This window comes from Diabrotica undecimpunctata, chromosome 1, assembly GCF_040954645.1.
Source record: "Diabrotica undecimpunctata isolate CICGRU chromosome 1, icDiaUnde3, whole genome shotgun sequence".
NCBI lineage: Eukaryota > Metazoa > Arthropoda > Insecta > Coleoptera > Chrysomelidae > Diabrotica > Diabrotica undecimpunctata.
The window spans coordinates 27,356,754-27,371,377 of NC_092803.1; the positions used below are offsets into that span (position 1 = coordinate 27,356,754).

At 31.7% G+C, this 14,624-nt stretch overlaps 1 protein-coding gene across 25 annotated transcripts in view; it reads left to right on the forward strand.

Moving 5' to 3' along the window:
• The window catches only part of cac (calcium voltage-gated channel subunit cacophony), a 405,056-nt gene that overhangs the window by 123,615 nt on the left and 266,817 nt on the right, over window positions 1–14,624 (forward strand). For all 25 annotated transcript variants that reach the window (XM_072539658.1, XM_072539662.1, XM_072539808.1 and 22 more), the window contains one exon: window positions 12,093–12,248. In XM_072539658.1, coding sequence (XP_072395759.1) covers window positions 12,093–12,248 — 156 coding nt within the window. The remainder of the gene's footprint in view (window positions 1–12,092; window positions 12,249–14,624) is intronic.

The window sequence follows — 14,624 nt, forward strand, 5'->3', positions numbered from 1 at the left end:
TATTTTTGTTTCCTAGGTAATAGTTCTTTTCGAGCATCGGCAAGAGGCAAAACGCCGAGGATTCAACGCAGAGTCAAATCCTGAAAATTGTCGAAATTACAGATCCTGCGGAAACCCCAAATCCAATAAAGATTTATTTATAAATGACTAAAAGAATTGTTAACACAACGAACCAGAAAAGAACCTGAAATTTCAATAAAAAGGAAAATGGTATGAAGAAATACAACAAGCATTCCCGAAAATGTGATCTATATCACATTTTCCTTTATTGTCCAATTAATAAAAGCAATTCATGGGATGTACATACCACGTTACAAGCTATAGGAGACTTCTAACATTAAAGTTATATTACGAAGTATCTAGCGCATATAGGACAGTTTAAAATTAGGCTCTATATGTCATTGGAGCGGTGATACCGATCGTTTTGTTGTGCAAAGAGCGAGCGAAGGTGTATGTGAGGAGGATGGATGTAAATATAGATGAGAATGAGAGAGAAAGAACGATAGTAGAGTGGCAGAGAGAATGGGTGAATGATAGCGGAAAGGCAAGGTGGACGAAGGAGCTTATTCCCGATCTGAGGCCGTGGTGAGAATGTAGTTCAGGAAACTAGACTACTTCCTGACGCAGTTTCTGACCGGACATGGTAGTTTTGGCACCTTCACAAATAGAATAGGCAAATCTGCCTCGGCAGACTGTACTGTTTGTGGGGTACCGGACGCTCCCGCCCACATTTTTAACTGCCAGAGATGGGCAAATGAGAAGGGAGATTTTGAGAGGCGAATGGGTTTCGGGTTGGATGAAAAAACGTTGTAAACATAATGTTGAGAGGAGAGAATGAATGGAGAGAAGTACACTGTCTGATTTATGGGGTGACGAAGAAAAAGAAGCAGGAGGACAGAGGAGGAAATTGAGCCAGGGATCTGAAATTTATGGTTAATATTATTTATTAGTTTATGGCCTAACTTCTGAAACATTTTCTGATTTACGGTAATAGGTATGGTTATTTATAAATTTTTAGTTTTTTATGTTAGTTGTTCATTGAGTGGCAAGACCACCTCTCTGGAACGGAGGTTAAGGTTTTAGCCGGAACAAGGTTAATCCGGCACTACCCTGGGGTCTTCTGGTCTAGTATCCTACTCGGCCGAAAGATGCCAGGGTGTTTTGTTTCGTGACGTAGATATCCAAAAAAGATTTCCCCCATCGTTGCCTGTCAGAATTCAATGGATAAAATTCAAAGGAAACTAACCTAAAGTTATACCTTTTTTGGGTTCTCATAACCCAAGGTAACTTTTTCGACTGCGTAATGCTGCGCCGTCATCCCAGAAGGAGAAATATTTGAACTCCTTTATTGTGACATTTGTATTAAATGACATTGTTACTAACATGATTATTCCAATTCATTATTATCTTACAACCAGTATTGCATATTGCCATGAGCAAGACCAAATGCAATACTAATAAATGTGCTGGCAAATGCACTAGCATGAACGTTAAATCTGAAAAAGAAGAAGAAGAAGAACTTTTTCAAAATAATGTTGTATGATAGGTTGAAGATAACCTAACATTATCAAAAAACCACATAAAAATCGATGACATGATCAGCTAAATATGTCATGAATAAGTTGGTTGTAAAAAGCTTTCGTTGTTTCAGGAATCGGTGATTCTGTTTAAGTTAATGAAAATTTTTCGAAAGAATTACGTAGGTAATCTATAAGGAGTAGTACACGATTTTTCGTTGTTGTTTGCAATGTACGTGTCCAAATTACCTTTAATTAAATCGTGTAGGTGTTAGTAGAGGTAGAGGAATATACCTAATGTATCATCTCCTGCAGAAAAGCATTAGTTTTAAATCACTTTAAACCAAGTATATTGGTAAACTTGACATGTTTGATTGAAAAATTAGATACTTTAGACAAATGTTTACAACATTTTGTCCTTTCCTCGATATGTTGGCTTTCTAATATCTAACAGCACTACCGATTTACTATTTTTTACTATTTCAGGTTTGTGAATAAATCTCTTGATTTTCATAATTTTTAGTTTCATATTTATTTGTAATCTTTTAAATTGTTGACATTTTTTTTGCTTATATGATAATACATAATGTGTAATTACAATACTTTTACTATTGTTGATGATGTGCTTTTTAACCAAATAAAATTTTCTCCCTCCTTTCTTAATTTATTTCTTAATAAAATTTCCACGAGTCGTGGCATGCCTGATTTCCCTTGGATATGTAGTTCTTATTAAATATTGTTAAATTTAATCATGACATGATAATATTAAATATACTGATTTTCGAAACAACTGGTACTAATTTTAGTATTTAAATCTATCGTATACAGTTATTGGTCATATAAGATAAATTTTCTGACAAAACTAAAATTGATTTTTCAGTTGATCTATTCTAAAAACGTTGTCCAAAAGGATATCGCTTAAGTATATTTACAAACGAAATCGATTCAATTATGTCCATTGGAAGTATTTGCAACATCTTACAACCATTATTAAAATGCAACTGACAGGCCAATGCTGAGAAAGTGTTTAAATAATTAATTGTCGTCTTTCTAAACAGATAATAACGCAATAACTAAAAATAGACACAAAATGTCAAACCAATATTATAATGAATGTAATTGACATATTCCGATGGCATAAAAATGACCAAATTCTATACAAAATAAGAATAAAATATCAAATTAATATAAGAAATGTAATACTTCAGTGGTCAGAGACGAAACTGTCACCGAACCTCTAAAAACCATACGCGCAAGCTGAATGTTGTTGAGAATGTCAATTTTAGGATACCAAATATGTTAAAAAGTTTATCACCAAAACCCCCCTTGGTAGTGGTGGAAAAACAAAAAATATTGATTTACCAATATTCTGCCTATACGCTATAGAAAATAATGTTTTAAATAAAAAATGTAGCTAAGATAATTTTGAACTTAATTATTACTTTTTATGTAGTGTAGAATGAACCGTCCTCTCAGAAACAATGTTTGAAGCGACCGGCAATTTTGAGTGTCAGTTATGCGCGCGAAATGAATTTTAAATAAAATTTTTATCCACTCGACGGTAAAAATTTGATAACTTTTGACCAGATTATTGTTGCCGTTTTTCATGATTCTCATGAGATCAATAAAATTTATCACTTTCGTTGACTAGTAACAGTAAAATTTTTATTGTTAGATCTTAATCTTCAGAACCTATAGCATGAAATTTCGGTTTTGAGTTTTGGCAACAAATGTGAGGCATTTGAAATATACCTAAAAACGCTGAATTTAAACTTCCACATTACAAACGATCTAAAACGTTTAAAACTGCTTTTTTTATTTACGCAAGTACTTTTTCCAAAATAACACAACTTCAGCTACAAACTTCACCCAATATCGTTTTTGTGGAGTCCTTTCCCGTGAAGTGCAATCGTTTGTAATGTAAAAGTTTAAATTCTGTATTGTTTTGGTGTATTTCAAATGCCACATATTTGTTGCCAAAACTCAAAATCGAAATTTTATGTTATAGGTTTTAAAGATTAGGATCTAGCAATGGAAAGTCTACTACGACCGGTGAATGAAAGTGATAAAATTTATTGATCTCATGAGAATCGAAAAAAATTACAAAAGTCGCACAACGTTTATATATTTAACACCTTTATAAAAACTGACTTTCTTTGCGGCAATATACAAACATAAATATCAAAGCTGAACTTTTTACTTTTAAAACGCATTTTAATTTTTGTCGATAGGTCACTTGAGTCAAAAGATATCGAATTTTTACCGTCGAGTCGATACACATTTTATTTAAAATTGATTGATTGCGCGTAACTCACAGTCAAAATCGCCGGTCGATCAAAGCGTTGTTTTTAAGCAAACGATTTCTTTCTACACAAAAAGTGCTAATAAAAATGTTTGTTTATAATTATCTTAGCTACATTTTATATTTGAAACATTTTTTGCACGACGTACAGATTCTTGGTAAATCGTTTTTTTACGTTTTTCTTTCCTTTGATGAGGCGATTTAGCCAAAGGCTAGGCGGTAGGAGTGGTAAACCTTTTTGTATCATTTTTTTTGGTCTCAAAATTGACATTCTCAACAAAATTCAGCTTGTTCGCATGATTTTTAAAGGTTAAATCTCTGATCTCTGACGACTGAACTATAGGTAACCTATTCCACTGACAAAGCACGTTTGAATAAACATAAATAAACAAATTGTATGTAAGATAGTAATTTTTTTCTAATGGCGATATAGCTTAAGTTTGACCTCATGAAATTTCTACTTATTATTACGTCATTGGGTTTTAAGCTATCACTTCTCATATTATCCGTGACCTTGCTTTTAATCATTTGCCCTATATTTTATTATTTATTTATTAGGTGTGATCATCTTAACCAGATGATATTTTTTGGGGCCCATATAGTTCTAAGATAGATGCTTCTTTGGGTAGTTGGTAAGAATCTCCATATACTGTTCTCCTTAATGTGTGCAAAGGTTTTCTGGTCGGTTAGCTTAGGCGGTAGAGTGTTCAACTATCACACAGAAGGCCGGAGATCGATTCCTAGATCCGGCGAAAACATTTAGATATTTTTAAAATATCTACTTGCCCCAGGTTCACTCAGCCTGAATAAAATGAGTATATGGGTAAAATCACGGGTAATAATAAGCGGTTGAAGCGTAGCACAGGCCCTGTTACCTTCCTTGTATACTGCAGGCCCAAGAGATAGATTATCCTACTACAATTCCAAAATCGCTCTAGCGGCATTAAGGTATGCTATGAGTAAGATCTTCTGTAGATTTTTTGGTTCAAAATTGTCTATCTTTCCCACTTACATAAGAAACTACTGATCTAATAATGATTTTATAGATCTTCATTTTTAATTTTCGGTGTAGGCTTTTGCAAGTGAATATACAATTCAGCCAGAAATATGCTTTGTTGCCTTTCATTGTTGTGTTTTTAGTTTATCTTGTAATTTCTTTGCATTTAAATAGGCTTTAAATTGTTTACTTATTCATCATCATCCTTTATGTTTAGTTATGGACAAATCTGGCGCTCGTCTCATTTATATATATTTTTATTACTTTTTCCACTCTACCATAATGTGAACGCTATCGACACAGGTGACAAGCTATACTGATTTTTCTGCTAACAGGTTGGCTCCTCCAATATTCAGCTGTCTTAAGAGATATTCGGGAGCCAGGTTGAAAAATGTCCATATCAATCGCCTTTCTCCACCAAGCACGTATTCCCATATTTCTCATGTCTTCATCGATATTATCAAGGAACCTTGTTCTGGGTCTTCCTCTTCTTCTCTGACCAATGGGTCTATCAAGGAGCATTTTTCTAGCTGGGTCATTTTGTCCCATCCGCATTATATGCCTTATCCACCTAAGACGGCTTATCTTAATAAGTTTTATGATATCAGGTTCCTGGTAAATTCTATAAAGTTCGAAGTTGTATCGTCTTCTCCACACTCCATTGTCATTTACTGCTCCATAGATTCGCCTTAATACTTTTCTTTTGAAACATCCTAACATGTTTTCATTATTTTTTGTTTTTTTAAGACTTTAGTTTTTTAGATTTAACTTTTTAAGTTTTAAGACTTTTGGTCAGTTTATTTTCTATACGAGCCATTATTGCTGTCGAGTCTATCATTACTTTTACTAGTAAAGGAATGGAGAAGCTATATCTGATAAAACATACTTATGGCGTTGGCCAACAATTGCTCTGCAGTTGCAGAAAATATGTTCAGTGGTTTTTTCTAAATTTGTACTGAATCACATGTTGCTCTTTTAACTTTGCTTATTTTACAGAGATAATATCTAACTTAATATCTAAGTGAGCAGTGTCCAGTTAGACCATCTGTGATTACTTTGGGGTGGGTCTTCTGAAACTCTAAGAGTATTTTTGCATATATAAAATTTTCCACTATGCAGATTTTCGGTACATCACATAATGGCTCTGATCCGATAAAAGGATATTTGCTCCTTTTTTAGTAAGACTATCATCAACTTAATTGCTTCCTTGATGCTTTGACACCCACAGCGAAGTTTCCTTGTTGCGCTTGGCCAGTTTTTAAAGTACTGTTTGCAGTTCCACACTATTATTGTCTTCAGAGCCTTTAGTCTAGTCTCTCTAAGATATTAAATATTTTGGCTGAATTAAATTGTTTTTTCAAGCATTTTTGATTACAAAAATCGATTGTTAGGAATTTGGCTTGAAATATTGTAGGAGTATTGCCGAGGAATATTAATATTCTGGTGTAAGTACCAGTAATAGTTATTCCTAATCTCCCTAGTGTTTCACTGCCATTAATATCATTAAATCATAAAATTCCCCCTTATGATTTGTGCGATTTCATTTTATGCTAACTCACACTTCTTTATGTTAACATTTAGTTGAATTCGAGACATTTTTTGCAGACATATTTTTTGTGGACATCTTCATGTACTGCGTTGTTAAAATCCTGTAAATTTGTAGTTGCTCAGTCTGATCGCCAAATTTTAGAGCCTAAAGGCAATTTTTCTTACACGTATATGTAGAAAAGAGAGGTCCAACGTCACTTCTAAGGTTGCATTGATTCACAATAGTATTGCATCCGTGATTCCTACGTAAGCGAGTTTTTGTATTTCATTTGTATTTAATCCTACACATTATTTTAAGTGATGCTAATAATATCGGATTTTGTCTCCTTTCCCCTGTCATGTGCTGCCACCAACAGGAAAAGTTCTACTGGAGTTTATTTCGTTTACACTTCTATTACCTGTATTTTTATTTCTGCAACAGTAGTCTTGCATTCACTGACACTAATCGGCATAAACTTTGATATCTGTACAACATCAATATTCGATCAGTTTTCTTTTTAATGTGGTAAATACCAACTTTTAAATTTAACTTTCTTAATAAAAGTTTAAAAAATTGCTTACTACAACTTAGATTTGGCACATTAAATATTAACATATGTAATATTGACATAATATGTCCTGTTATACAAAAGGTATTTGGAGCAAAAAACAAAAGCGAGCCGAAAAAACCATACTTAAACCCCCACTGTCACTTTACAATATTTTCAAAGATTCTAGGATCCATATTGATCAAAAATAACCATAACGAATAACTTAAACACTCTATCTTATCTTAAATAACTGTTCAAAAAAGGACCAATAACTGTATATTGTTTTCGATTATATTTGGATAAATTTCGTTACAATGAGTATTGTTACTTAAAGACAATATTTCAATCGGTGCATTTACAGTCGACACATTCCAAATGTAGTATGAAAAGGCACTGACCTAATTCAGAGACAATACATTTATCAGGTGACTATTCAGATCACCGAGCATATTGAATTTGAGGTAAGATTGAAACAAAATTTGAATTGTTTATGTAGAAATACATCAAGTAAATTTATACCTTTCACAAGAAATCAATGAATGTGACAACTTTATTGTGGAAACAATGAAAGTATTGAATCAACTTGAAATTATGTGTAGGAAGATGTTTATAAAGCATTAAAGAGTTAAAAATATTTCAATATGTTCGTCATGAGTAAAACAATGGGAAACAACATTAAATTTGTGATTTTTGTAGAAATAAAAAGATGATTAGCGGAATTGGAACATTCAAAATATTTCAATATCTTCTAAGGGTTTTGAAAATGCCATTATTAAATCTAAATCACTTTCTTAAAAAGTCTATATATAAACTTAGTCTGTATAGTTCTAAAACAGTTATCTGATTAAAAAAAAAATTAAAGAACCATAGCAACAAATTTATGGCAAGATGCATGTTAAAAAATAATGAATTCGTAGACCTAAAAATCATTGGCCGGATCTGTAATTAAATCAAAGTCAGAGAAATTTTAACGCAAGAAGGAATATGTTAAAAGTAGCTGCTCGTTCTCTGTGACAAAAGAACATAATGATCTAAAAACAGGAAAAGCAACACGTATATGCTTGGATGTTAATTTTAAGCAACATACTGAACATGATGAAGGGTTGAAACATTATCAAATCATTTGACATGTACTGATTTATTTGCTAAACAGATAAAAATAAAAAAACCTAAATGTTTAAACATTTTTGCTAATAATACAAAATCTATTTTAGTTTATCTATATAGAACTTACATTTAGTGGATATTAAACACAGTGTAAATGATGGATAATTTGAATCAATAAATCAGTAAAAGTAGGATTGAAGATGAACTGAGATAAAACTAAAACCAAGTCAAATCAAGAAACATACCTCAAATTGACAGTAGGATAAACATACATGAAACAAGTATTTAAATACTTGAGATAAATCCCAAAGCAGGGGAAAGACAATCGTATTGAGGAAATAAAAAAAAGGTGAAGACTTGCTTATGAAAAATTTGTTAAACTATCTCAATTTGTTAAATACCTCATTATTTAAAAAATAGGATCTTCAATCAATGTGTTCTACGTGATCTCACATACAAATCAGAAAAAAGATATATAGAAAAGATAGTGAGAACTAGTATTGATCTATGGAAAGACAAATGCTCAATATCGAACTTCCAGATCTAACATAAAAAATTGCTTGATTGTTATTGAAATCATAGTAAAATATATTTTACAAACAAGTTAAGTAGAAAAAGAAGAAAGAAATTATACTGAGCACGTTTGAGATACAAAAACGAGAAAACGAGAGATGAAATAATAAGAAAGGCAAAGAGTAAGGTCCCAACTGAAAAAGTCAATGACTAAAAAAAATATGCTAGGCTAAGAGGGAGTCTCATATCCCAGGTTTGATATAGTTGTCACAGAGTTAACCCCTAAAAATTATACTAACAAGCTGAATGTTGCTGAGAATATCAATTTTGGAACCATAAGAAAGATGCAAAAAAGTTTACTACTTTTATCCCCGGGCTTGCCCCTAAAAAACGCAAAAAATCGATTTACTTAGAATTTATACGCCGCAGAGAAAAATGTTTCAAATAAAAAATGTAGCTGAAAAAATTTTAAACAAAAATGTTTATTAGCACTTTTTGTAGTGAATGAACTGTTCTCTTAGAAACAACTCTTGAAGCGACCGTTGATTATAACTGTCAGTTACACGCTCGAAATCTATGTTCAATAAAGCTCGACATCTTTTGATCCAAGTGTCTTATCGACGAAAATCAAGATGGGTTTTAAAGATAAAGAGTGTAACTTTCATATGCAGTTTTTCTATTTTGTCGAAAATAAACTCAGTTTTTATAAGGGTATTAAATAAATAAACGTGGCGCGAATTTTTAACGATTCTCGTGAGATCAAAAAAATTGATCACTTACATTGACCAGTCGTAGTAAAATTTTCATTTTTAGAGATCAATCTTTGAAACCTATGACATGAAACTTCAATTTTGAGTTGTGGCAACAAATATGAGGCATTTGAAATATGAATAAAAACGCAGAATTTACTGTTTTATATTACAAACGATCGCACGTCACGGAATTGCCTCCAAGAAGACGGTTTTGGGTGTATTTTATAGCAGAATTTTGGTTCTTTTGAAAAACGTACTAGTGTGAGTGAAAAAAAAACGGGTGTGGCAGTCCAGTGGGACTGCCGGTAGAAGTTATACTTCTATACACGCGTTCGTCGTTACAAATTTATATGGGAGTCAATCTGCACAATCATTACATATGTAATGCTATAGGTAAGAGAGAGCAGAAAGAGAAAAATAATTAGGTATACAGGTATATGGTGCATCGTTTGCTGTATATAAACATTTGGCTTGTAATAGGAGTATAGTAAATGAAGGATTGAATCAATATTTTAATGAAAATATATATTTTTATTTTCATATATGTATAAAAGGAGTTGAATGCAAAAAGAAAATTTTACACATACTCTGCAGTAAAATTCATTGTTAATTTTATTATTAATATACAAAAACAGTACAATACACTGCAACATAATTCAATATTATAATACAATACAAATTAAAATACAATATTCATAAGTATTTAAAAATGACAATATACGTAACTTACTTACGCATATGTTTAATTTACCATGATAACAATATTAATAAAAAAAATATTGTTTGGTGATACAACGACGTTGACAAATACAATATTTAATTGTTGTTTGTTGTGTATATAAGTACACATTTGAACTTTCTTGAGATATTTACAAGTTTTAATTTATAATTTAACATGCCTAACGAGGCTTGTTACTCCCGTGCAAATTTCCGATTCACTCCCGTGCAAATTTCCAAAGTCGACCGCACGTTTAGAAGTATAACTTCAAAAACCAACAACTCGGATTATGTTGTAAATTTTCATTTTATTTTAAAATTTAGCATTTTTGCGTATATTACATATATTTAATAAAATGAACGTTGGGTTTATAAATATTTCAAAAATAAAAAAGTAAATTCATATTGGGATTCGAACTCACATACACCAGCGTATGAACCAAACACGTAAAACATTTGCCAATTAGACATGACACAAACGTATTTCAAAATTGATAGTTCTCGGTCTTACAGTGATTTATTGAGATTATTATTTAGAAATACAAAAGACTAAAATAATTATGAACATTTATTAAATAATACAAAACATATCACATAAATAATAATATTAATAAATATTATATATATATATATATATATATATATATATATATATATATATATATATATATATATATATATAATATATAATATTAAATATATATACAAAAGGAACATTTTTATTCTCGAGAGAGGAAGAGAGAGAAAATATATCTTTTGTCTCTCTCGGACTCATTATCTTACATATGTAATGATTTCACCGATTCAGTCCCGTACAAATTTCCAACGTGGAGCGCGCGTATAGAAGTATAACTTCAAAAAGTTTTAAACGATTCAGATCGTTTGTTATGTAAAAGTTTAATCCAGCGTTGTTTAGGCATATTTTAAATGCTTCAAATTTGTTGCCAAAACTCAAAACTTAAATTTCATGGTTAGGCTCTAGTAATCGAAACCTCATAGTGGTCAGTCAATGAAAGGGATAGATTGTATTGATCTCATGAGAATAATTAAAAATGGTGTATTTATTTAACTAACACTTTTATAAAATCTGAGTTTATTTGTGGCAAAATACAAAAATTACGGCAATATACAAAAAAGCTGAACTCTTTACCTTTAAAGGCATCTTGATTTTTATCGATAGGACACTTGCAATAAAAGATATCAAATTTTTACCGTCGAGCTGATACAAATTTTATGGAACATTGATTTCGCGAGCGTTACTGACATTCAAAATCGACGGTCACTTCAAGCTTTGTTTGTGAGAGAACAATTCTACACAAAAGGTGCTAATAAAATTTTTGTTTTAAATAATTATCTCAGCTATATTTTCTATTTAAAACATTTTTTTTATAACGTAAAGATTCTTGATAAATCGATTTTTTGTATTTTTACCCCCTACGAGGGGGGTTTTAGAGAGAAGTCCGGGGAGAAAAGTGATAAACTTTTTTGCAAGTTTTTTGGGGCCCCAAAATTAGTATTCTCTGCAAAATTTAGCTTGTTCGTATAATTTTTAAAGGTTCAGCGGAATTTTCGTCTCTGACGACTGGAGTAGTTAGAGAATAATCAAGGAAAGAAAGTGAATAACATGCACTTAATATCATAAGAAATAAAATATATAACTGAGAAGGTTCCATCAGAACATAAAAATCCGATTTGTGCTTAGATACAGACACTGACAGAAAAAAATAGACACTAAGAACAAATATATTGGTGGTTTAGTGGATAAAACATGTTGACTATGGTAGAAATCATGATAAAAATAACGAGAAATTGGTATTACTAATAGAAGATTAAAGTTTGATGAAACATACAATCAGTTATACATTCAGCTGACAAGAAGACAAGAAAGGTTGTCATCAGCGTACCAATTCTTCGTAACCAATAAAAAAAATTACTAATACTATGACGGACTCATAATTTAAAAAATATACTTAAAATATAGTATTATAAAAAAATTGGCTCAAAGTTTTTAACTATTTTATTTTTCATTACCTTAAATTCATATGTACATAACAATTTATATTATATTTATGGCTGCAACAGTTTACTTTTTGAAAATTCTTTTTTTAGGCCTGCAGGTAGTTTTGAAGTCTATCATCAAGGCTATGGCACCATTACTTCAAATTGGACTTTTGGTATTATTCGCCATTGTTATTTTTGCCATAATAGGATTGGAATTTTATTCCGGTGCCTTGCATAAAACTTGTTATAGTCTTTACAACATAGGTAAGTTAATAATTTTATTAATATTATTTAGTAGTATTAGTAGGAGTTAGTGGAACTTGTGCATAAAGTTTTATTTTACCGACCAATGATATATTGTGATGATTTACAAGCCGAAAAAATCAACTCTTTATGTTTTAAAAATAATAAGTTTGTAGTTTTTCAGACAGTTGTTTATATCAGTGATGGATATTAACTTTTAGTTTGACACTTTTTGTAACAAAGTATTCTTCTTCTACTTTCATATAAGCAAATTGTCTGTTTTTCTTCGATATCACCTCCTACTCTAGTAGAATATTATCATTCTATCTTTTCCGTTGAAGACCTGTGCTTCTTTTTCCAATTGACAACTTATATCGGGCTTTTCTAACTACTCTGTTCTCTGCCATTTAACTGACATGGCTGTTCCACTCTTTTTTCCTATTTGCACACATTTATAATGTTATTTGTTCTGTCTAGGTCTCTAATCTCATTATTCCTTGTTCTGTGTAGAAGTGTCTTTCTTGTTATTATTTTTATAATTCTCATTTTATTTGCCTACAAATATCTTATTTTCGTGCTTTTGTCTGGCCTTATTTCTGCGATATATGTTATGACAGGTCCGATAACAGACTTTTATATTCGCGATTTTGCTTCCGTTTTCAAGCGTCTGTTTCTACATTTTGTGTCTTTAAAACATCCCTCTACTTTTCTTGTTTTTGTTACTTGCTACATTACTTCCTTTTCAATGTAATTGTCGCTAGATCACATATACACACTGGAAAAACTGTTGGAAAAGAAAAAAGCAAAAAATAGAGATATACACTTGGCATTTGTGGACCTGAGAAAGGCGTATGACTCTGTACCAAGGTCAGAACTGTGGGAGGCAAGGTATATATTAGAAATACAGACGGAACTCATAGAAGCTACAAAAGCTCTGTATAAAAAAATAAAGTGTTTATTAAAATGAGAACAAGAATCATAGGAGACTTCACCACAACAAAAGGGCTCCTGCAGGGTTGTTCCACATCTCCGACCCTATTCAAAATATACTTAGAAAGAGCCTTGACTACATGAAAAAGAAAATGCGAAGGCATGGGAGTACCGGTACGGAACGAATACCTATATACGTTAAGCCTTGCAAACGATCAAGTAGTGATTGCACAAGACCAAGACGATCTCAGCTACATGATGAAGAAACTACAAGAAGAATATACCAAGGCTGGCCTAGATATTAACCTCGCGAAAACAGAGTACCTATCTACAAGTGAAGAAGACATAGAAGATCTACAGATTGATGACACCGTAACAATCAAAGGAAAGGATAAATTCAAATACTTGGGGTTTATAATCACGAAAAAGGCAACAATAGAGGAAGAAATTACATAAAGATTAGGACAAACAAGAACAGCTATCCGACAACTTAACTCACTATGGTGGGATAGACACCTAAATATGAAGACAAAAACACAGATTTATAAAACATTAGTACGAAGTATTATGACATATGGGGCTGAAAATTGGATCATAAACAAGAAAAACAGCAGTAAGATAGTAGTAACAGAGATGGAATGCCTGCTGCAGAGTAACAAGAATGGATAGGAGAAGTAATGACGAAATAAAGCAAAGAACATCAATAGAAACAGACATATTAACATTTATAAAACAAAAAAGACTAAAGTGGTATGGACATGTAAGAAAAACTAGCGACAGCAGATGGATAAAGAGAATAACCGAATGGAGCCCCGTAGGAAGGAGGAAAAGAGGACGACCCCGAAAATCCTGAAGGAACGAAGTAAACGACGCCATGAGTAAGAGAGGCCTAAACGATGGAGAATGGGACAACAGAGAGAGATGGAAACGGTTGAGAGAGGGAGGGCAGTGAATACTGTAGAATCCCTAAATATATATGTCGAAAGATAAGTTAATTCTCAGATATTTAAATTCCATTTCTTGTTCTAACATTTGATTTTCATTTTCAAGTTTGCACCTTACCAATTCTTTTGATATTGCTATAAGCTTATAGTTTTTGTAACATTTTTATGTTAAATTCTGTGGCTTTCGTATTAAACTGGTGTAGCATTCGTTATAAATCATCTTCATTCTCTGCTGTCAGAGCTGTGTCGTCGGCGAAGCATATTATCTTTATTTCTTTGTTTTCCATTTTGTATTCTTTTTCTGTTTTTACTTGTTTTACAACCTCGTTCAATATCAGATTAAATAGTGGGATTAAATATAAGTAAGCTCAATGAATTGCTGGAATAAGGAAGTATGAAAGCTTGAAAGCACTCTTCACAGATTTATTACTGTACATGTTGCCATATATTAAAAAAAAAATTAATACTGATAATAAATAACAACATTTCTTAATTGCTCTCAGCCTTTTTTCTATTTTTGAAA